Consider the following 21,953-nt stretch of genomic DNA (forward strand, 5'->3'; position numbering starts at 1 on the left):
TAACCAGGTCTAGAAGAATATCTTTGGCTGAAGCTCCCAGAAATTGAGAGTCATGGAGTTATTAAGATTTCAGAGACCAGTAACAAAACAGTTTGATGTAGGCATGATGAACTATCACTACTGTTGCTTATTAATGATCTCTCACTAGGCACAAAGCCTGCGACACAGATAGTAGTTCTAAGACTGCATCCTAGGTTAACAGAGTGGAGCTTTGACCCAAGCAATAAAACCAATATTTCTTTTTTTTAAAATTTGAATTATGAAATATTCATGTTCCTTGCTTCCAGATATCTTCGACTGATGAACCTTTGACTGAAGGTCTTGCAACTTCAAAAAAAGCTTAATTGCAGGACTAAGCAAGTCTATCCCTCTGCTTTCTGACATGTAGCATGTACTACCTTCTGCTTGTCTTCCAAAAGAAAATGCCTAACAGTTCAACAGTCCATGTAGAAATTCAGGAATAATCAATACAGCTGGTTAGCACACATACAACAGAAAAAGCCAAGTCTATTGGTAGCTTGAGAGAGCAGAGAAACATGAGGAAAAGGAAGTAACCTGGGGCAGATGGACTGATTGTGTGCTAATGAGGTAGGCAGATCTAGCCTAATTAACAACTCTTCCTTAAAAGACAATCCATGAAAAAATTATTCTTTTCTGCCTTTATGTTTATTTCAAGCCTTGCTTTTCTCTTCTGATTTAAACTGCAGAGCTATGAGAAACAGCTTTCAGGATAAAAGTATTGTACTTTTAATGAAGAAAATGGCAAAATAAATTGGTTTAGTCTCAGAATATTTCTCCTCATTTCAAAGTTTATTTTTAATTATTTCTAGTTTCTAAATGAGTCAGATCAACTACATGCTATTTCAGCAGATGTCAGTCTGTACCTATTTTGATTTTTTTTTTGTTTTTATCTTGTCACATAGGCATGTTTTGACTTCATGTCTGTGATGACCCTGAGCAACTTCAAAGCCAGCCCTTCTACAGCAGGAGGTTGGACCAGTCAACCTCCACAAGCCCTTCCATCCTAAATTATTCTCTGATGTTATTCTAATGGACTGGCTCCGAACCAGCCCACTCTTTCTGTTTTCACAATTTAACCAATGTAGCTGAAAAAGATGCTAGAAAGTAAGAGCTCTGAAACTGGACAAATCTTTCTTTGTGATGGCAAAATACATTATCATGTGTTTATAATAAGAAGTATATGGAAAAGGGAATATACTTCAGAGGGGTTTTTAACTCATATGTTATTTTTTCGCCTGTCAAAATTTATGACTGAGCATGAGAACTAGCACTTTTTACAAAAGTGAAGAAAACCCCTAAAAAAAAACCCAATCGATCCTGACATATAAGGGACTCCTGGTATGGAGTGAAGCTGGATGTGTACAGTTGAATTTCAGAACACAGCACTGAAGTTCTCCTTTTGATCATGAAGGTAAGTCTGTCTGTATTGTTGAGTGTGTGACATAAGCAAAATTGTGACACAAGGACAGCTACTCTCAATAGCAGTGGTAAGAGCCTGAAAATGTTGTCTCAGCACAGCTGATATTAATATTCATGAAGTTTAACTTTCCTTACTCTGTCACTTCTGCTGCTGGAAAAACAAACGTCTAAGTACCCTCTGCTACTTTTATCTAAATCCCTTTTGTATGCTCTAATTTGACTACAACCACTACAAACACTGCAGGCAAAGTAATTGGAGTTTTGCAGACAAGCAAAGTAATGAAGCAAAATTACTGTTATTTTTATTAATTATTAACAGCTATATCTATGCCTATTTACTTCTTCCTCACTTCATCTTCTGTGATGAAATCTTTTTCATCCTCTGAAGAAATTCTGCTGCTCGTAGAATCGTAGAATCATAGAATAGTTTGGGTTGGAAGGGACCTTAAAGATCATCCAGTTCCAGTCCCCCTGCTATGGGCAGGGACATCTCCCACTGGATCAGGCTGCCCAAGGCTCCATCCAACCTGGCCTTGAGCACCTCCAGGGATGGGGCATCCACAACTTCCATTCTGGGCAACCTGTGCCAATGCCTCACCAACCTCATTATGAAGAAATTCCTCCTTATGTCTGGTCTAAGTCTGCCCCACTCTAGTTCATATCCATTGCCCCTATCACTACAGGCCTTTGTAAAAAGTCTCTCCATGGCTTTCTTGTAGGCCCCCAGGATGAACAGGTGCCTCTAGATATCCTCTATACCTTTTGCTCCAATACCCATATTTCTGTCAATTGCCTGCTCATTTACAACTGCACAACTGTTCATAAGATTCTGAGGACCACTTCTCATTACTCAGGAACCAAAAACTATGTCTTGAATATTCACAACAATACTAGCTTAAAACATCTACAAGGAGAAGCCCTCAAGTCTCTTCAGCAGACTGCACAGCTCTGTATCAATTTTATTTCCCCTGGATTTGTAAATCAGAGAGTGTTCTTAGGCTCTCTGCAAAACAGCAAAAGTGATCATATTTCTCAGCCATATTAAAACATAGATAGAAATACATTTAAGAGAAAACACAGAAACGAAGAGTAGGACTGATATAAATTATATTTAAACACATAATCTTCAGAAAGCCTTCTGTAACACATCCTACCATTAAGTGTCTGGAAAGTAGCAGAAAATATTAACTGCAATGTAAATACATCACTAGGATAACATCTTGCAAAGGAAAAAAAAAGGTGGCTTCAAGATGCATTTATAGATTAAGTAACTCCTGACAGAACTGATCTTGTTATATTACCTCTGGAACTGCTTGAAACCTAGGTATATCAAAGTACATCCTTGGCCAAGGGTTCGTAGTTGGTACATACTACACCAACAGAAAAACTGCATACAAGAACAGCAGAACAGATGGTCCTTAAAAGCATTATGGATGATCATATTCCATTTAAAAAAGAAGGATTCTTTGCTTACATATCAAAAAGACAGAAAGATCAATCTGACTTTGAATTTATTTGTCTCTCCAGAAGCCAGAAGCATGACTCTTAAGTGTTTAGATGGTGATACTCTGTGTACCAAGTCACTCCCTTGCATTTGGACTGCATCTGTTTTAGTTCTCAGACTAAGAAGTTTCAAAAGCTATGATACAAATAGTATTTTTTAACTACTTATTTTACATGTTCCAGTATTTAGTGTGAGGAAGGAAAAGTATTTTTATTTAAATTGCATTTCTAATACATTTATTATCTCAAAGAGTGTGAAAGTGGTTTTATTATTAAAACACTAACCTGGAATAAGCCACTACTGAGGGAAATGCAATTAAGACATTGAACTGTGTTCATTTCCCTGCCTATTTCATTTTAATGCTAAAATATGTCTCATAATGCCAATACAATAGATTTCAGCACAGCAATCAAACAAATCATCGTTTTTGGCTCTGTCCCATATTTGTTCCAGAAATGTCTTGTCTCTCTAAGGGTCTAAATAGGATTTTCCTGCCTAGCTGTTTGCCTGCAAAGATGTTAACATTTTCCTACTGATTTTTGGCATCTCCAAGTTTAGTCTCCCCTATCTATACCACACACACAATGGCTTCAGGCTTGCATGCTGAATGAAACCACTGGGTTAGGAATTTTGTGACTATTACCATTGCAAAATCAATTAGTTGTTTAATAACTGTGGCTGCTATTACAGACCTACATTTTTCTGTTTCGAGGAACACTCTGTACTGTGTGTAGTCTCATATATTCCAGCTGCTACTTGTATACAGAGTCTTTACATTTGTTTCCAACCTTCAACCCTTTTCTTCTCACTTTCACCACATTAAATTTCCTATGCGCATTTTCATTCTTTTTCATCCAAGTAATAAGCCATGGCAGAGTGGAACTCTTGGCTTCTGATACTTGCCAGAAGGTGTTAGGAGGTATGCAGCCAACATAATGCTCAGTCTGATCCATTTGTGAAAAAAGGATTTAAAAATTCAAACTGACAGTTCAGCATACAAACAAAAGCTTGAGGTTTTGATATTGCTATGACAGAAAAAAAGAATGTGCTTGAGGGAAGCAAGTACTTATTATAAAGGTGTCAAGTAGATCGCAGAGTCACAGAATAGTTTGGGTTGGAAGGGACCTTAAAGATCATCCGGTTCCAATCTCCCTGCCATGGACAGGGACACCTTCCTCTAGACGGCTGCTCAAAGCCTCATCCAGCCTGGCTTTGAACACCACCGGGGATGGGGCATCCACGACTTCTCTGGGCAATCTGTGGCAGTGCCTTACTACCCCCACAGTAAACGAATTTCTTCCTAATATGTAATCTAAATCTCCCTTTTTACAGCTTAAAACCATTACCCCTCATCCTGTCACTGCACTCCCTGATAAAGACCCCCTCCCCAGCTTTCCTGTAGGCCCCCTTTCAATACTGGAAGCCTGCTCTGAGGTCTCCTCAGAGCCTCCTCTTCTTTTGGCTAAACAAGCCCAAGTCTCAGCTTGTCATCATATGGGAAGCACTACAGCCCTGTGATTTTGACTAAATGAAACATTAGGTTTTAGGTAGCAAGGAGACTCTGTATATAGTGACATTAAAGTAGGGACAGAATTAGCAACATTATCCATCAATACTATATAACTCTCTGACAGATATTTAAACCTACTTATGAGACTTACATGGGGAGAAAAGACAGAGCAAAAGAGGAAGAACAGTGTATGGTGGGAATGTCCATTATGCCAAGATGCAATGTGACTCTTCAACACCAGCCTCCATCACTACATTTGTGAGGTGACAATTCTGTTGCGTAGTATAGACAGTGTAACTTCACCCTCTAAAAGTACTGTCTTTTATTCTGAGGCTAACCTAACAAAAAATAAGCATCACAAATTTATTTTTTTTTACGGAATACACAGTCAAGAAGCACAGATATTTATTCCCATACAGCAGCTTCTGAAACCATTGCTTCTCAGCAACAACAAACAATGAATGACTCAATACCCACAAGACCAAAACATAGCTCCGTGAAGGGTCTGCCTAAAGGGATGTGTAGTACACCAGGCTATAGGAAAGTTAAGTAGCAGTGTTTTCTTATTTCTTGGATGGAGGAGGAAAAAAAAGACTGAGGAAGCCTCCTGTAGCAGGTGGAACTTCCCATTCCCTTCCTAGAAATGTGCATGAGAAGTGTGATGAAGACCACATGCCTAGGCAATATGGAAAGACCAACAGAAGGAAAGAAGAAATATTCATATAGACCTGTGCCATATGCCATGCATAGCATTATCCTGTGTATATCTGGGTGTTTTTAAGATAAGGAAGTGAAGAGTAGAGGCAACTCCCCAGTTCTCACTGCTACGAAAGACAATGGCAATGTCTTTTGATTTGCCATCAATCCAAGTAATGTGTTCAGTATCACCACAGGCTTCAGTTACTTGCTGTCCAAGAATAATAAACCTTCTGGAAAGTAGAATAATATATTGTGACAACATAGGGAATGCATATCCTTATAGCAGCACTTGAAAACCAGGCCTATGTCTGTAAGCCTATTAGCAATGTCATACTGCTTGCTATCCTTTTTTCATTATCTGACAAGACTTTTTTACATATTTACTTCTAGTAAAAAATGCAGAACAGATGTGGTCCCTGTTTAAGTAGGAATTATGTCATTTGGTGTTTAATGAAGCCAACGAGGATAAGGAACTTCCAGATTATAATTTTTGTCATGTTTTGCTTTATCCTACATGAAACAGCAGGGCAACCATTCATGTCTCCTTGCTGTCTTGTACATTTTGCCAGTTATCCATAAGGCCAATAGCTGACTAAGAATCCACTTGTTTAAACAAAGAATGGAAAAAGAAAAAGAAAAAAAAAAAAGAAAAAAGAAGTGCTTCTGTTTAATGCTTCCACTGCTTCCTTCTCATCAAAGGCTTGGATACAAAAGGAAAAGGGTTGGATACAAAAAGTCCTCCGTGACTCTGAGCATGTTACAGAAGTTAACCTACCACTTATCTCCAGAAAGCATTAATTTATGTGTCTATGTTCAAACCATGCTTAAACTTTAAACAAGCAAACGTGTTTCCAGGATCATTCTTGCTTGACTTGGTAGTGGTCATTTAGAAATCTGGTTATTTAGAAACCTGAAACAGACACTTATATTTTACAAAATGCTATAAATACTGCAAAAGATGAAAGTTCGTATTCTTGAAATCAATGGTTATACATCCCTTTCCATAAATTATTATGTTTATAAACATAATAGCATGATAAAAATTATGATTATACTATCCCGGATCCTTCTCACTAAGGCAGAACACCGAGCCAGAGAATTGTTTTCACAGTAATATCAAAGAAAATGAGCCTCAAAGAGACCTCTGGAAGAGATCATCTGGTCAACTTCTGTGCCTGAAGGCACAAATAAATGTATGCTGATCCTTCCTGACAGGTATTTGTCCAACCTGTTCTTGAACTCTCCTGTGACAGAGATTCCACAGTCCCCCTAAGACAAGCTTTTTTTACTCTTGACAAGAAATTCCCTCTCCTGGGAAAAAGTAAAGTGATGCACAGATAATTCAACAAAAGTAATGTGCAGATAATTCCAAGTAACTAAAATAAACTGTAAAATTTTTGGTGTTCTGTGGCTCCTACTCTAGGAAGGAGAAAAAGCTGAGGCAGGGAAAAATTATGAGACAGCAGGATACACCTGATTTAAGCCTATTTTAAGGATTCTGTGGTTTAGAATCACATCCCTCCAGGAGCCTCCACAACTGAGTAATACTGGCATGAATAAAGCATGAGCTACGAAAATATTTAATTTCATACAAATGTGTTTAACTTCTACAAGGTCAGTAAGGCAGTTCAGCTGGTCTTTCAGTCATGCCTCCCCTGAGAAAATACTGTCCTGAGACACAAGAGCGAGAGTAGAGGTCATTGGTTTGAGATAGAGCCACCAATAACTGTAAAAAGAGCCAAGGAGGATCTACATTCCACGAGGCCTTCACCAACACTGTTCTTTGATGAGACGGAGGAATGGATTAGGAAACCTAGGAATAGCAGTGCCAAGAACTGGGCCAAACAGAGGCCACTCAAAAAGCAGGAAAAACTCTGAGAGCTAGGACTGGAGTTAGAAGAAACAATTTGGGTAAACTGGAAATAACCAACATGTTCAGAGTGGGGCTGGTAACCACTGCTTATAGAGAAAAGATGGATGTAAAGCCAAGATGACACCTGAAATTCAAAAAGACAGAGGACTGAAAGAACGCATGAAGGACCACAGGAATTATGTGCTTGCTATGAAAGAGCCTGATAAAAGATGTACCAGTCAGAGTAAGATTATTTTAAAAACTTATAAACTATGAGTTGCCTTGATAGGCACTCATGAAAAACAATGAAGACTGTGGTCATATTTTTATTTAGATACCTCCTCCAAGGTAATATTCTGCAAGAACTTAATTCAAAAAATCCTCATATAGTATATCTCTTTGAAACCATTGATGGAGAAACCATGCTATATTTTCTCGATAATGTCTGTAAATAAAATCTCTAATAACCTGCAGTAAGTGTAGCAGACACATATTCAAACAATTAACAGCTGCATTTAAAATTGAATTTTCTTATTTACAAAACAAAATTGCACCGAACTCTTAAACAAAACCAGTAAGATGGAGAATGGAAAGGGGATAGATACATATCCTGCTCATGCAATTAGAAAATCTTATCATGGCTTCCCAAATCAGCAGACTATTCCATAAAACTTGATCAAGATTTCTCAGTGTAACCAATTCCTTAATTAATAAAACAGGGTCTAACTCTTTGAAATAGTGGTTTTCATTTATCTGAATGTTTACACAAAAGTCTCATTTCTGCTAAATTGAACTCTGCCAGTCTGGAGAAAAATTACTTTGGCTAATTTCCTGTCAAAATACTGCTGAGTATCATGTAACTCTTTAAAGCTGTACAGTAGAAGAGAAGAAAAACCTCCAATACAATAGGAGGCAAACATAACAGAAAATCATGTAAAAATGTTGTCAGGCTTAAAAGCATTCTAAACTTTGGAGATTTAATTATTGTTATTCTTATCTTACTGCTACCATTTGCAGGTAAATGACAGGGTCTTTATGACACCATTGTGAATTTTGTCTGCTATTAACTGGAGATTCTGGATAAAGAAGGGAAGGAAATGTTGTGAGACCAGTTCTTTGTTAGTATAGCTGTATTGATTTCATTAGACATGTCAGGTGAAAACATAGGCTTCTGTCTAGATTAAAAAAAAAAAAAAAAAAAAAAGCCACGCCATTTGCTTCTATTAAAACATTTTTTTAACCTGAAGAGTAGAGATGAGTGACAGGATCCACTCCTAAATCTAACAAAGTACATGACTGGAGTTTGCTAATTTTGCAATCCTATCTCCAATCAATTTTTTGTTGTATTTGTGCATCACAGACACAAAGGTAGTAGGAAGTTGAGCATTATAAATCTTGAAAAGAGCTTGCAAAATTTACATTTTATTGCAATACACAATTTTATGCTACAGTTGAGCCTCTCTGTTTAGAAGAAGTCACATACAAAGGAAACAAGTTTATAACCAATGCCAGTCATATGCTCCAACATTTTTTCTCTATGCTTCAATAAATTAAGCAATTGGGGAAATAAATAAATAAATAAATAAATAAATAAATAAATAAATAAATAAAAAGGAGTAGAAAATGTACCATTCTCTCTTACTGTAAAACATGCCCAAAAGCCCTGTGAATGAGAAAGGGATATGGGTATGTTTGAGAAAGAGAAGAAAAATTGACTATATCTGGAGTTGGTGAAGGAACAGGTTTGTTCTGGGTAGTTCTCGAATGGATTTTCAGTAACAGAAGCAGGAAAGAGAAAGCTCCAAGAGCTCTCCAAGGCATGGCAGCCTTACCTTAAGCTGCAGTGGCTAAATCAGACAGACTTAAGAAGCTAAATGAGAGCAGGGCCTGCTAAAATTGATCTTTTTTTTTTTTTTCCATAAAGGATAATCTAAGAATGAAACTTGAGCATTCTGCCTTAAATAAAACATTTCCACATACTGTAGGGGAACCCACATAAACAAAGAGTAGTTGCATTAAATTGCAATTTCTCCTACATTCTCAATTCCCATCTAGAGAAACTGCTCATTCTGGACGTGATGGGAAATTTTCTTTCAGTGATAGCTGACATCTGGATCTCTTCCTAGGCACAAACTGAGAGTTGTGCTTCATTACACTTGCTGTGTTTCTGAAGAGGATTATTTATGGCTTGAAAAAGAAGCAAGAATGAAACAAAATTATTTCAAAACATGGTCATTGAAAGCACCAGCCCTACAACAGTACTCTAATGAAGTGATTCAAGGCCATTTTCTAAATTTAAATACATTTCTTACAGCTTATCTGCTTACCGCAGAATTCATTTGACTACAAAGACACCAGACAAAAAGCTAGGTAAATTTGTAATACTAATTTCTATGATTCCATAAGGGAAGGTCTCAGCCTTATCACTGCCAGTCAGACTACAGCTGTACAACTAATTAATTGTCACTATTTTCTCCAGTTTAAAAACTGCTTGAGAAAGAATCAGGTCAGTGCAAATCATTAGGGTAACATTGCTGTATGTTCTGAGACCCCCACCTAAGTGGTTTCTTAGATGAGAAGCATATAGTGATTAAAAGGAACAATTCTGCAAGAGCGTTCAGCAGAACCACACTGCAACTTTTTCTTATGGGGCTTTTAACATAGCATTGCCACAGTTCAACAAGACTTGAACATTCTTCAGGTGCACTTATGAGATGAAAATAGTTGTCCTGGTACATTTCTGTTCTTCCATGTTCCCAAAGTGAGAGGTCAGAACTTCTCCAGTAGTCCTTCAAAACAGGATGTACTTGCAAAGCAGGATGTACATGCAAAACAGGAAAAATATATAAAAAGACCTATTTTTGCATCCAATAGCTTCCAACTGCGGCTCCTGAAGGCTGACTTCCCAAATATTTAAAAGAACTGACACCACCTCGTTTAAAAGGCAGAACTAGAGCTGCTGGAAACAGAAGATCAGAACAATCATAATTGAAGAAGGTGGACCATAGCAGTGTTTTTGAGGTATGTGAGGATTCTCCCACAGCCCATTTACACCTCTCCCTTTCCCCACCATTGTCCCCAGGAACACTGCGAACAGGTGTTTCAGGTACATCTTCTGCTGCATGCCATTGCCAAGGCAATAGCATTTGACTGTAACATTTTCCAAATCAGAGTTATTACTCAGTTCATTCCTGCCTGTGTCAGAGGTGGTAATTCCAATCACTTTCCCCATGAAGAGCCCCAGATATGCCTCCAAAGACTCTGATTGCCACTCTTCCAGTCACTGGCAATAAAATACCCTGGTTTATATCATCATTACTACTCAGGCAGACAGGCAGAAGGGCAAAGCAGGTCTCAGGAGCATTAGGAAAGTAATTGTTCTTTTAAGAACGGGGACAGTATAGCAACAAGTAAACTCTCTTGAAGATCTATTCCACCTCATAGGAGAATCTAATCATGTAATTGCTTGAGATGTTGTTCAGCCCACCCCCTACACCCCAGCTCACAAACCCCTATCTGCAAATACTTACTCACTCACTCTTTAGGAAAGGAAGCTTTTAAATAGCCTTTTAAAATATTCATATATTCAGAGAATGGGTTGGGTGGGAAAGACCTTAAAGATCATCTAGTCCCAGCCCCCTGCCTACTTCGAAAGTCATGGCAGTCTGGTGAATTTCCTACAGACTGGGAAAAAGGGGAAACATAACTCTCATTTTTAAAAAAAGAAAAAGGGAAGAGCCAGGCGACTACAGGCCAGTCATTCTAACTTCTGTGCTTTTCAGGATCACAGAGCAGATCCCCCCGGAAATTCTGCTGAGGCAGATGGAAAATAAGGAGATGATTGGTAACAGTCATGGCTTCATTATGGGCAAATTGTGCTGGACGAATATGGGGGCCTTCTACAATGGGGCCACAGCATTGCTGGATAAGGGAAGAGTAACCAGCATAATCTACCTGAACGTGTTCAAAGCATTTGATACTGTTCTGCACAACATTCTGGTCTCTAAATTGGAGAAACATGGATTTGATGGCTGGACCACTCAGTGGACAAGGGATTTTCTGGATGGTTACATTCAGGGAGTTGTGGTCAACAGCTCAATGTCCAAGTGGAGACTGGTGATGAGTGGTGTTCCACAGAGGCCAGTATTGGGACCGGTGTTTTTTAACATATTTGTTGGTGACATGGACAGTGGGATTGAGGGCATACTCAGCAAATTTGCTGATGACATCAAACTGTACGTTGCGGTCAACGTGCTGGAGAGAAAGGATGCCATTCAGAGGGATCTTGACAGTCTTGAGAGGTGGGCCCATGTGAACGTCATGAAGATCAACAAGGTCAAGTGCAAGGTCCTGCACCTGGTCAGGAGAGTGGATCTCCATTCTCCTATAGGCTGAGTGGAGAATGGATTGAGAGTAGCCCTGAAGAGAAGGACTTAGAGATGCTGGTGGATGAGAAACTCAACAGGAGCCAGCAACGAGCACTTGCAGCCCACAAAGCCAGCCATGTCCTGGGCTGCATCGAAAGACATGTGACCAGCAGGGCAAGGGAGGAGATTCTCTGCTATGCTGTCTTGAGACCTCACTTGGAGTACTGCATTCAGTTCTGGAGGCCTCAGAACAGGAAGGACATGAATCTGCTGCGACAAGTCTAGAGGAGGACCACAGAGTTGATCAGAGGGCCGGAGCACAGGCTGAGAGATTTAGGCTTGTTTAGTCTAAAGAAGAGAAGGTTCCAGGGAGACCTTATTGCAGCTTTCCAGTACTTAAAGGGGGCCCACATGAAAGAAGGGGAGAGAGTGTAGGAATATGACAAGGGGTAACAGTTTTAATATGGAAGAGGGGAGATTTAGATTAGACATTAGGAAGAAATATTTTACTATGAGGGCAGTGAGGCACTGGAACAAGTTCCCCAGAGAAATCATGTGTGTCCCGTCCCTGGAGGTGTTCAAGACCAAGTTGGATTGGCCTTTTAGCAACCTGAGCTAGTGGAAGTTGTCCTTGTGCATGGTGTGAGGGTTGAAACTAGATGATGTTTAAGGTCCCTTCCAAACCAAACCATTCTATGATTCTATGATTCCATGATTCTATGTTGCTATGAATCTATGATTCTATCTAGAATCACTGCTATGAACAAGACTGGCAAGTGGTTTGGGCCAAAACAATCCCCTCTTTCTGGGGAAAATTAAAAAAAAAACCAAAGAACTCAAATAAAAAAGTGCAGTTTCAACTCCTTTACCTTGTTCTCCATAGTCCTCCCATCTCTAAAAGAAATATGACTTCAGCAATACAACTGCAGTGCACCACAAAGTAAGGTGGCCTCCCTCCACTATATACTCCAGTTAAAACATTGATAAGTTTCAGTACCATATATGCAATTTGGAGTCTTTGCATGGCAGCCAAGCACCAGCCTTTTTCAGGCAAACTGCCTTTTTTCCTGGGATAACATCAGCAGTGTAATGTGTCTTCTTAAAAAAAAAGCTCATGGAAACTTTTTAAATCAGCTACATGTTCCTTGCCTGGATAAACTATCTGGGAACAGCCATACTGAAAGGTGTGCAGTCCAGTGGCAAAAGTGATGGAAAGTTTGATGTCCCTTTACAGGGCCAGCTATCAACAATAGATCTTTAACTGAGCATAGAAAAATCTTACCAAGCCTGTCAATGTCTGACAAAAACTGTCAACACTTGCTGAAACCCATTCAGTGATGAAGCGGGTAAGATCATTAAAACACTCTTTGCAACATTAAGTACACCATCTATTTTCTATCATCTGTATCTTTTCCATATTAATGACAAAGAAACATGAGCATTTTAAAAAAGGCTCAGTCTGTGAAAGCACTTTTGTCACAGAGGGAATGTTTTCAAATAAATAAAAAACACTTCAGTTCATTATCAGCCCGTGAATAGCATAAAAATTCAAACTCACTTCAGAACACTCATTTACATTGTTAAAACTTACACAAAGGTTTGCTTTTTTACTCAACAGATAAGCTCGTCAACCTTGACTGAACAAGGGCAAAAGGTGAAGGAGGTGCTGCTCCCAGCCTTGCTTTGCTGTTGGTGATGGCCAAAGGTGCTGCATTCCAGCTCTGCCGTGTGCTGCAAAAAGCCTGTCCTTCCACATGCCTTCACTTTTTAGTTTTCAAACTAGCACATATTATCCATGAGCGATATCTACAGATGAATGCTTTAGTTTGAAAGACACAAAGAACTAAAGGTGCTTAAAACGAGAGCTAGGCATATAGCCACAAATCATTTAATAAAATACTTTAAAAATGTCTCCCTTCTAGTAATTTCCCTCTCAATGCCTCTCTCTGAACTAGTCTGAACTACCTCGTGGCTCTAACTAACTTCTATGAATATACTACATTTAGAACTACTGCAATTGTAGATTATCAAGGCGATCTGAGTTTACCCAAGGTCAGGTACCAATAGCATAAAGTTGAGAATAATACAGGCTTTAGGTTGTGCTTTGTAATCCTGCATTGGACCCCATGCACTTAGCAAGGCAAAGATCCTGCTAAGTGCAGTCTATGCTATCAGAATTTCTCTCCTACTGGAATTCGGAAGACCTGTTTTGAAAAGAAACGTGTGTTATTATCACACTTAAGTGTGAGTTAAACCAAGTTCTGAAACCCAGAACAAAGCAAACCAGGCCAGAGAAGAACTGCAACCTCCATTTCCATCAGTAGCCTCCTGTCCTGTTTTTAACTTGGTCTTTTTAGGAGACTGTGTCTCCAATGACACATGCATCACATCTCAGTCTTCGCGAACGTGGCCTTTGACAGAGAAGAGCCCTTTTCTCAAAACCCAGGGCTTTTGATTTCTCTCTGGATCAAATGGCAATTGATGCAGGTCAAAGACTGGGTTTTCTTCACACTTTTAGCAAAAATTGCTGCTCAATGAAAAATCAGCATGTCAGAGCTCCCTTCAATACAAATACAGGAGAATAGTTGTTAGAGCATCTCCAAATCAGCTAAGATGGCTCTGCCTAAAAGTACTATACAGCTTTTGTCCAAAGAACAGTCCTCAACTCAAGATGGTCTCCAAATTCCATTCTGCACTTCTTAACTCTCTCCAATAGGGCCTCATATGCAATAAACTCACATGGATGCAGAACTACTTATTACAGCAATACTTCAATTTTGATTTGTTTAGTAGTTCTACATCCACTCCTTGTCAACTTATTTTTTTCACTTGTGTTCTCTGCATAGTTTAAAGCCTTACAAAGTGGAAAATAATGGCACTGGTATCATTCTATCCTTCACGTAACTATGATAACACCTCTGGCTGTGAAAACCTATGACTAACAGTGCCATTACATTGCCGAACTAGTCTTAAAATAAGTGCAACACTTACAGCAACTACAGCTTTGGAGAAAGAAAGAGAAAAAAAGTCTTTCACTGGCCTGAACTAAGGCAACAGAAGCTCCCCCTTAGATGTTTATGGCAGTGGTAAATTGCGCAGTTGCCACTACTATTCAGTAAGTGTAAAAAGTATTTTAGTTTGGAAGAAAAATTGTTTATAAAACCTTATAACTATGGGGGAAGAAAAAGGTAATTATTATAGTTGAGAGCAAAGAGAGCCCTTGTTCTTATGTTACTGTCTTTGCCATCACCAAATCATATCTGCCCCTTGATCTCACCAACTATGAGCAATGCAGTCACACTGTCTCATATCCCAGATGGTAGTTTCCATTCTCTGTTCTCTAGGAACACATAGAGTGTTCCCTCTCCAGCTGGCCATGGAGGTCTACACTTAGTTTGCTTTTTCTGTCTTCATTAATCACAGGCACAGTAAACAAGATTAACCGAAAACCAATTCACTAAAATTTATTTTCACCTACTCTGCAAAACCACAGAAAAAACAGGTATCAAGCAGCAATGTGACAGGAATTAGTGCTGCATTCCACTTTCCGTAGCACACAGCACAGCCTCCACTTATGCTAAGAAAGCCTGAGGCAGTATGAAACTGTCTAAGGTCAGAACTACTGTTTGCAAATAAACAACAACTACATTGTCTGCTTTGAATGAAGCATAAATACTTTGGGATTTTGAAGTAGCATTTTTCAGTTTTCCTCCTCTTAGTTCACCTCCTTGAAGACCAGCAGCAAGTGAAAAAATAAAGATGTCAACAACGCTGCAAAGAGAATTGTAGTATTGAGACTCTATTCTTCTTTCTTCTACACCCTATGATACAGCAGGCAGACAAAAAGGCTGCTGAGAAAGATGGAGGACTCAATCACTCAGACTACAGCACTTCATTTCTGTCTCTCTCTGTTTCTGATTCCAGGAAAGGTCATCTATTGCTTCATCAATCTCAGTAGGATAAATGGCAAAAAAAATGATCAAAGTTCCCCTCGAAGTGCATGGAACATCATGGAAGTGAAACACAGAAAAGAAGTCTCAAGGGAGAGAAAAATGACAGAGATATCTGTATCTGCTATTCTTCCTCATTACTCATGGCATAATCTCTTTTCTATTGCTATTACAAAGCGATAAGAAAAAGCAAATCATACAGAGATGGACAGCTTTTCATCATCAGGTCCTCCCTCTTCAGCATATGGGTGTCCAACAACTGGTCCAGAAGGTGAATCTGAGCCAGAAAATGCCTCGAAGATAATGAAATGCATATTGAGCAACTAAGTATTTTGTTTAGCTGGGACAGGAGAGGGAAGTGGAGATATGTCTGAACTGACTGTCAAGGAAACACAGTTATCCTTGGCTTAAGCAACTCAACTGTCTGTCCAACACTGAATATGAACATCACCGATAGTCAGACATCAGGTACTTGAAAATGGCATCACTCTGGCAGCTTGAAAAGTAGCTTGTGTGAAACAGCATTAATCTCAAATACCATAAGGAATATTCAATTAGTGTCTGGAAGCTCTGCATCTAGTAGCAGTTGGCAGTTATTGTTATCAGGAGAGACCCGCAATGAGATAAAACAGCAAATGTAAAAATAAAACCAGGAAAAATTAAAACAAAGCAGGAAACAGGAACAGAACTGCCATAAGACATTTCAGCTACTCACCTAAAGTAAATCTAATTTCATCATTCATCAAGTAAAAAATGTGCTTAAAAATTGCAAAGAAAGGGAAGTATGTGGTACATAGGAAATCAGCTTGGTGGCATAACTTTAAGAAATATGAGAAGATGCAGCTCACTGAAGGGGTGGGGTGGGACATTATTCATACACAAGGACCAGTCTCCTGCCAGTCACAGTAGATCTGACCATCCTTTCTATTGTCCCCTTCTCCTATGTAGATAAAACTTAAAGTGACTAAAAATGAGAGGGGGAGAGGAAAAAAGAGGAGAGGGAGCACAGCCTAAAAGGAGACGTTTCACGGCCCAGATCCAGACCCTGTCTCCCAGCCCCAAAGGAGTCACCTGGGCCACTCTCCTAGCTCTAGACTCCAACAAAGTCAGCCGGACACTCAAAAAATAAAAAAAAAAACCAAACCAAACAAGCAAAACCCCTAGGTCCTTCACAGTTGTTTCCTTTCCCATTACTTTATACTGATATTTTTAATACTGTTTTTTCCAGAAATGTGAATTTAAGTTATTTGACATCTCAATGGTAATGCAGCTTCAATACTCCAGCTAGAAAAGGTGACAACTAAAAAAGAAAAATGTTTAAAAAAACATCTAAAAACTTGATATTCACATCTGTGAACCACTGCATGAAGTGCTACACAAAAGCCAAATATTATTAGAAATCTCTTGGATTTGTTTACCCTGTCAGCAGCCCTTTCCACCAAAGCACTGACAAAACTTGCAGACGCTGATCATGACATTAAATGGAACTTGATAGTCGAGTTTGTTGCAGAATGTTAAAATTGGAGAAGCTTTTAGTTTCACTTCATACAATTACCCCAGCAGCAACACCAAACATATTTAAATCACACAAAACCCAAAAATTCACATTTAGGATAACAAAGCACTGAAATGATCAGAAGACACCCAATATTTCTTATATTATTGGACTTAAAACTGCTGACTGGAGAATCTATAAATCAGTTTCTCATCGAAACTCTAAAGTCTTAAGTGCCAAATGCAAATATTTTTCTCTTAATCCTATCCTTGATCTTTTAATGTTATTTTTGGACTTCTTATTCTTAGTTACATTGTTGCTAGAATAAGTTGCTCTTTTTTTTCCTACAAAATTTGCCAAATCCACTCCTGGAATTCATTTGTGTTATCCTTTTACCAGGAGAATTCCTGTAACATTCCCATTGACCTAATTGCAGATTTTTTGGCCTGAAAAGATGACACGTTTGTGTGAATCTGGTAAAGCTGTTGAAGCACGGATACTAGAAATGAAGTACACTTGTGGCCTCTTTCATCAAGCTCCAGGCTGAATCCCCTTAGGAATGTGATGGCATATCTTCTCTCTGCTTTTTTCTAAAATCCTATTCTAAGATTCTTAAAAAAAAAAAAAAAAAAACAAAACAGCCCAAAATCTTACTGAAATAGCCCAGAAACTTAAGTAAAGACAGCTGGAAAGATGAAAGAGTGATATTGTTTAGATGCAAACCAAGTGACATGTTCCAGCAACTAGCAGGGACTAAACTCTGTCCCAGAAATGTATGTTATTACATCTGTCACTTAAGAATATGGTGTCAGGAGGGAAATCTCTGAAACCACACTACAATTGCATTGTTTTAACTCTATATTTGGAAAGCATTATTATCACTCAGAGAAAAACAAAGTTTTTGCATTTATACATTCTCAGTGAGGTACCTGTTACAGCAAACCTTCCTCATATCAGGAGAAGGAAAAAAAAATACGGGACAAAATTGATTGTTCAGAGATAGTTTAAAGCCTTGGTAGGTAGCACTATGCCATGATTAGGCACACAGTCAAATGTAGCAATATTATATGAAAAATGTAAGCAATATTGTGTCTTGTATTATATTCAAAGCGCAGTTTGTAGATTCTTCAACCTAAAGCAGTTCCTGGGTTTGCCACTGCTGCAAGTGAAGCTTTATCTGATGAAAGTCCTATTTTAGGGAAGAGATGATGCTTTTGACTTCTATCCTTTAATCTAGTGAAATCCTTGGATGTGCCCACAATCCCATTTAGAGTCATAGTTCAGGGACATATATATAACTGCACCTCTACTATATCAGTGTGCTGCATTCCCAACACATATCTGGCTATAACATACACTCATAATTTTCTAAGCTTCTGTCGCTATAGCAGCTTCTTTACCTGCGCAGATTTTCCCGTCATAGACCTCGCACATCCAGTCATGGCACTGGCAGAGCGGACCGTAGTATTTGCCTGACTCAGTCACTTGGCAGATGCAGACTCCACACTCACAACTGCCTCTGCCACTGCATAGCTTCCCCCCTGGGACCTGGCACCTGAGCTCCGATTCAGTCTGGGACAGTCGGCATGAAGGACTGTTCCTGTGGAGGACAGCAAAGAGAACAAGCTGCAGTTAAAGACAGGTTTTGCAGCAGCTCAGAACTGATAAGAGCTTGGCTCATGGGAAACCACCCTCCTGCCATGGCTCCAGCCATTCCCTAGAATATTGTTTATAATACTACTGCTTTATTTATGGTTGTAAATTACTACTTGTCTCAAATAATGTAATTTTCTTCTCTTTCATCAAAAAACTCATTTCTACCTGTGAGACTGTTTATATCGTATTTGACTTACCTTGGTAGCTGCACTAGGCTCATCTTCTTTTTCATTATGCATATCTGGTATAGATGCATATACGTGTATAACTTGATTATCTATCATGAAACATTGCTATCTGAAGTATACCAAAAGCCTTAGAAAAGATGCATACATCCAAAAACCTAGGTAGCATAACAAGAATATATGATGCCAAAAAGCAAACCTATGGTTGATTCTAATAAAATACATCTGCCATGGTAATCCTTCTAGTTGTCAGATGATACGTAGGATCCATGATTTCATAGGAAAACGAAACCAAAGAAATCACTGCTTTCCATGTAACACTGTAGTTTGTGGCAGTGGATTTTGTAAAGTCAGCAGAATCTGGATGCTAGATCTAAAAATCTGCAGCTCTGCCCTGCAATTGTCCCAAGCACTGGAGCACACAGAAATCAGGACTTTCAGGACTTACACAGAGAAAACCACAGTTGCCCCATGAGGAGCTGGATTGTAGGAAGAAAAGAACAAAGGACTGTCCAAGCCAAAAATAGATGCTCACAGTGCAAGGGAATACGGAGGACTGAGGTGAAAGTAACTGCACTTATGCAGATTTTGCGGGTTGTGGAGCAAAGGAGCTGCAGGCAGGTGCAGGCAGGTGCCGGCCCTGGTGGAGGAGAAGAGCAAAGGGCAGAGGGCCTCCCTGTGCCACTGTACCGAAGAGCTAAAACACACAGCCTTGTTAGGTGCCTGCTCTGCTCAGGCAGCAGAATTTAGGGATTCGAGTGCAAAGAGTAATAACTTTCTAACCCTTTGCCCTCCATTGCTTTAAAAATCTGCATCTTGGGCACAAAATATATCACTGCAAAAAAGCCTCTGCAGTGTGCACAACACCTATTGAGGTTGTCAGCGATCCAGAGCACTTCCCTCAGTGTCATTTTCAAGCAGGCAGAAGAAGAGCACACAAACAGCTCCATTGCTCCCTCCGCAACCCCAGCCTCGACACTACTGACATCTCGCAAATCAATTGCCACCCACCCGGGAGGCTTCAGAGCCACACTTACCGCAGGGCTGGGGTGCCGGATGGCGGTGCGGGGTGACCAGCCGGCAGCAAGGTCACCAGCAGCAGCACCACCAGCCCCGGCAGCCCCCGTGAATACATGGCGTGAGCTGCGCTACACCGCACCTGGAGCTCTCCCACAGACGACTGGCTTGACAGACGGCTGGACAGACCCACCAGGCATGCGAAGAGCTGTGAGCTGGACAAACCCTGCTCCAGGGCTGCTCCCCCTGCGCTGCAGTGGCTCTGATTAGCTGCCTGGGAGCGGGATTCGGGCAGAGCCCTGGGAGAGAGGCCCGTGCCAAACTCTGAAGTTTACCGTCTAGGCAGGGAAGTAATTAGAAACAGTTGTGCAGCCAGATGGTTTATTTTGATGTTCTAAAAGTGGCCCGTTCACAAATGTGAACGAACGGCCTCATTCTCAAAGTGCAGGCGCCGTAAATATTCGAGGTATGTGTATACCCCGTCCTTTGAGGGATGGCTGCTTGGAATAATCTATTTAGCATGGTGGGGGAAATGTGCACCACTGAGGAGACAGGATCAGCTCTCTGCAGCCGTAGTATCCCTGCCTGGCTACTGGAGGACCTCCCTCCCACCTGCCTCCCCAGGTCCCTCCTTCTCTTCCTGTCCCCAAGGTTACCTGCTTATGGCACCACACTGTGCAGCACTGTGGTGTACCAGCCAGAGTGACTGAACATCAAAAAACACTACTTGCTGGCTATTTTCCTAATGCTTCATTAAAACACACAGTACAACACATCATTGCAGCAATGGGAGATTTTGGAAGAGCTTTAAAACTAAGCTAAAATAAGGAACAGTCTCTAAATAAGTGAAATTTCTTAGGAATGGCTATCTGCATTTCTTTATGTTACAGAAAAGTTGCAAATCTTTTTGACCCTTCTGGTTGTCCCGTGAAACTGCTGATTGCCTGATACTTCTCTGGGATTGAAAGCTCTTAGAGAAACAAACTGCCATCACAAAATATGTGTCCTAGTCTACACAAGCAAACTCATGCCTCAGGCTCCTGTATATAGCTGTTGCACACTGTATACTAATTTTTTAACAGGTTTGCTGTCCTTTATAGTATATTTCACATTGCAAACATGTTACAGCACATTCTCATGCAATGTAGCTGCTAAAAATCCTGTATTAAGAGAGATACGTTGGCTTCAGCCTTGAGAATGCTTACAGTTGTGCTAACCTCATGCATTTGACTTTGATGGATCTAGTGAAAATGTAAGTAATATTGGCAGACCTTTACTTTTGACAGTCCTTGCATTTTGACGTCCCAGCTTAATGCAGCACTGTGCATTCTACGTGCGTGATAGCTTTTCAAATTTATTTGCAGCGCTACAACTAAAAAAAAAATAAATAATTAAATCTCCTTAAATTCAAGAAGGGAGCACTTTTAAGAGCAATACAATTGTCAGATACTATGCTGCCAGAAGTCTGGAGTTAGAGAAGAATAAATAAAAAGCTTTGCATTTTAAACAATAGTAATTCCCTTTTGGCACTAAATTTATCTTTAATCCACACACTAAAATGTTGCCATCTGTTCGTCTTCCTCCTGTTTCCCTGGTGCTGATAGGTATTCACAAGACCTTCAAGCAGCTTGAAAACTATAACTTCAAATATACGACAGAAGACACTCATCATGATATATTGACCTTACCTCAGTCTTATTTTTTATTTACTTACAGCAGGCAAGGTTTTAATATACACCTCTTGGCTGTGGATCTTTTGAATTTGGAGAAGGTGCAGTGCTACAGACAAAGGGTGCAGTATTTGAAATATGCACACAGAGCTTAACTTTAATAATTGCTTTTACATGTACATGCCTCTCATACAAAAACTCAGTGCTGCCTTACTGGATTTTAACTTTCTTTCAGATCTATTATTAATCATTTAAGCCTAAAATGTTTGTATGTACATATGTACATATGCACACTAAATGTATTTATATTTGGGAGCTAACTGTCTCCCTAACAGACTGTAAATTCAATTTTAAAGGAGCCAGCATCTTTCTAAATGAGAACTTGATATTCTCTTGCGGATTGCTCACTTCCTTTCAGCCACACCTGTATATAATCTTAAGGAGCTTTGTTTTCTGCCAGAAAACATACACCTACACGAAACAGAGCACTCATGATATGTTACTTTTCCCTCATACTGGAGTTTCAGACTAAGTATCCAGACGTGTAGGTGCTCGGTAGATGTACACTTCACACACTGTAATATCACTACCTGCAGAGTAAAGGTAGA

General features: G+C 39.6%; 1 protein-coding gene across 1 annotated transcript in view; it reads right to left on the minus strand.

The window, feature by feature from the left end:
• ITGBL1 (integrin subunit beta like 1) overlaps positions 1-20,170 on the minus strand; it is a 131,414-nt gene extending 111,244 nt beyond the window's left edge. Inside the window, exons 1-2 of the mRNA XM_054082894.1 lie at positions 19,696-20,170; positions 18,218-18,417 (exon numbers count right to left, since the gene is read on the minus strand). Of these exons, the coding sequence (XP_053938869.1) occupies positions 18,218-18,417; positions 19,696-19,793 (298 nt within the window). The 5' untranslated portion in view covers positions 19,794-20,170. The remainder of the gene's footprint in view (positions 1-18,217; positions 18,418-19,695) is intronic.
• Positions 20,171-21,953: the final 1,783 nt, after the last annotated feature.

Source organism: Cuculus canorus, chromosome 1 (genome assembly GCF_017976375.1).
Source record: "Cuculus canorus isolate bCucCan1 chromosome 1, bCucCan1.pri, whole genome shotgun sequence".
NCBI classification, from domain to species: Eukaryota; Metazoa; Chordata; class Aves; order Cuculiformes; family Cuculidae; genus Cuculus; species Cuculus canorus.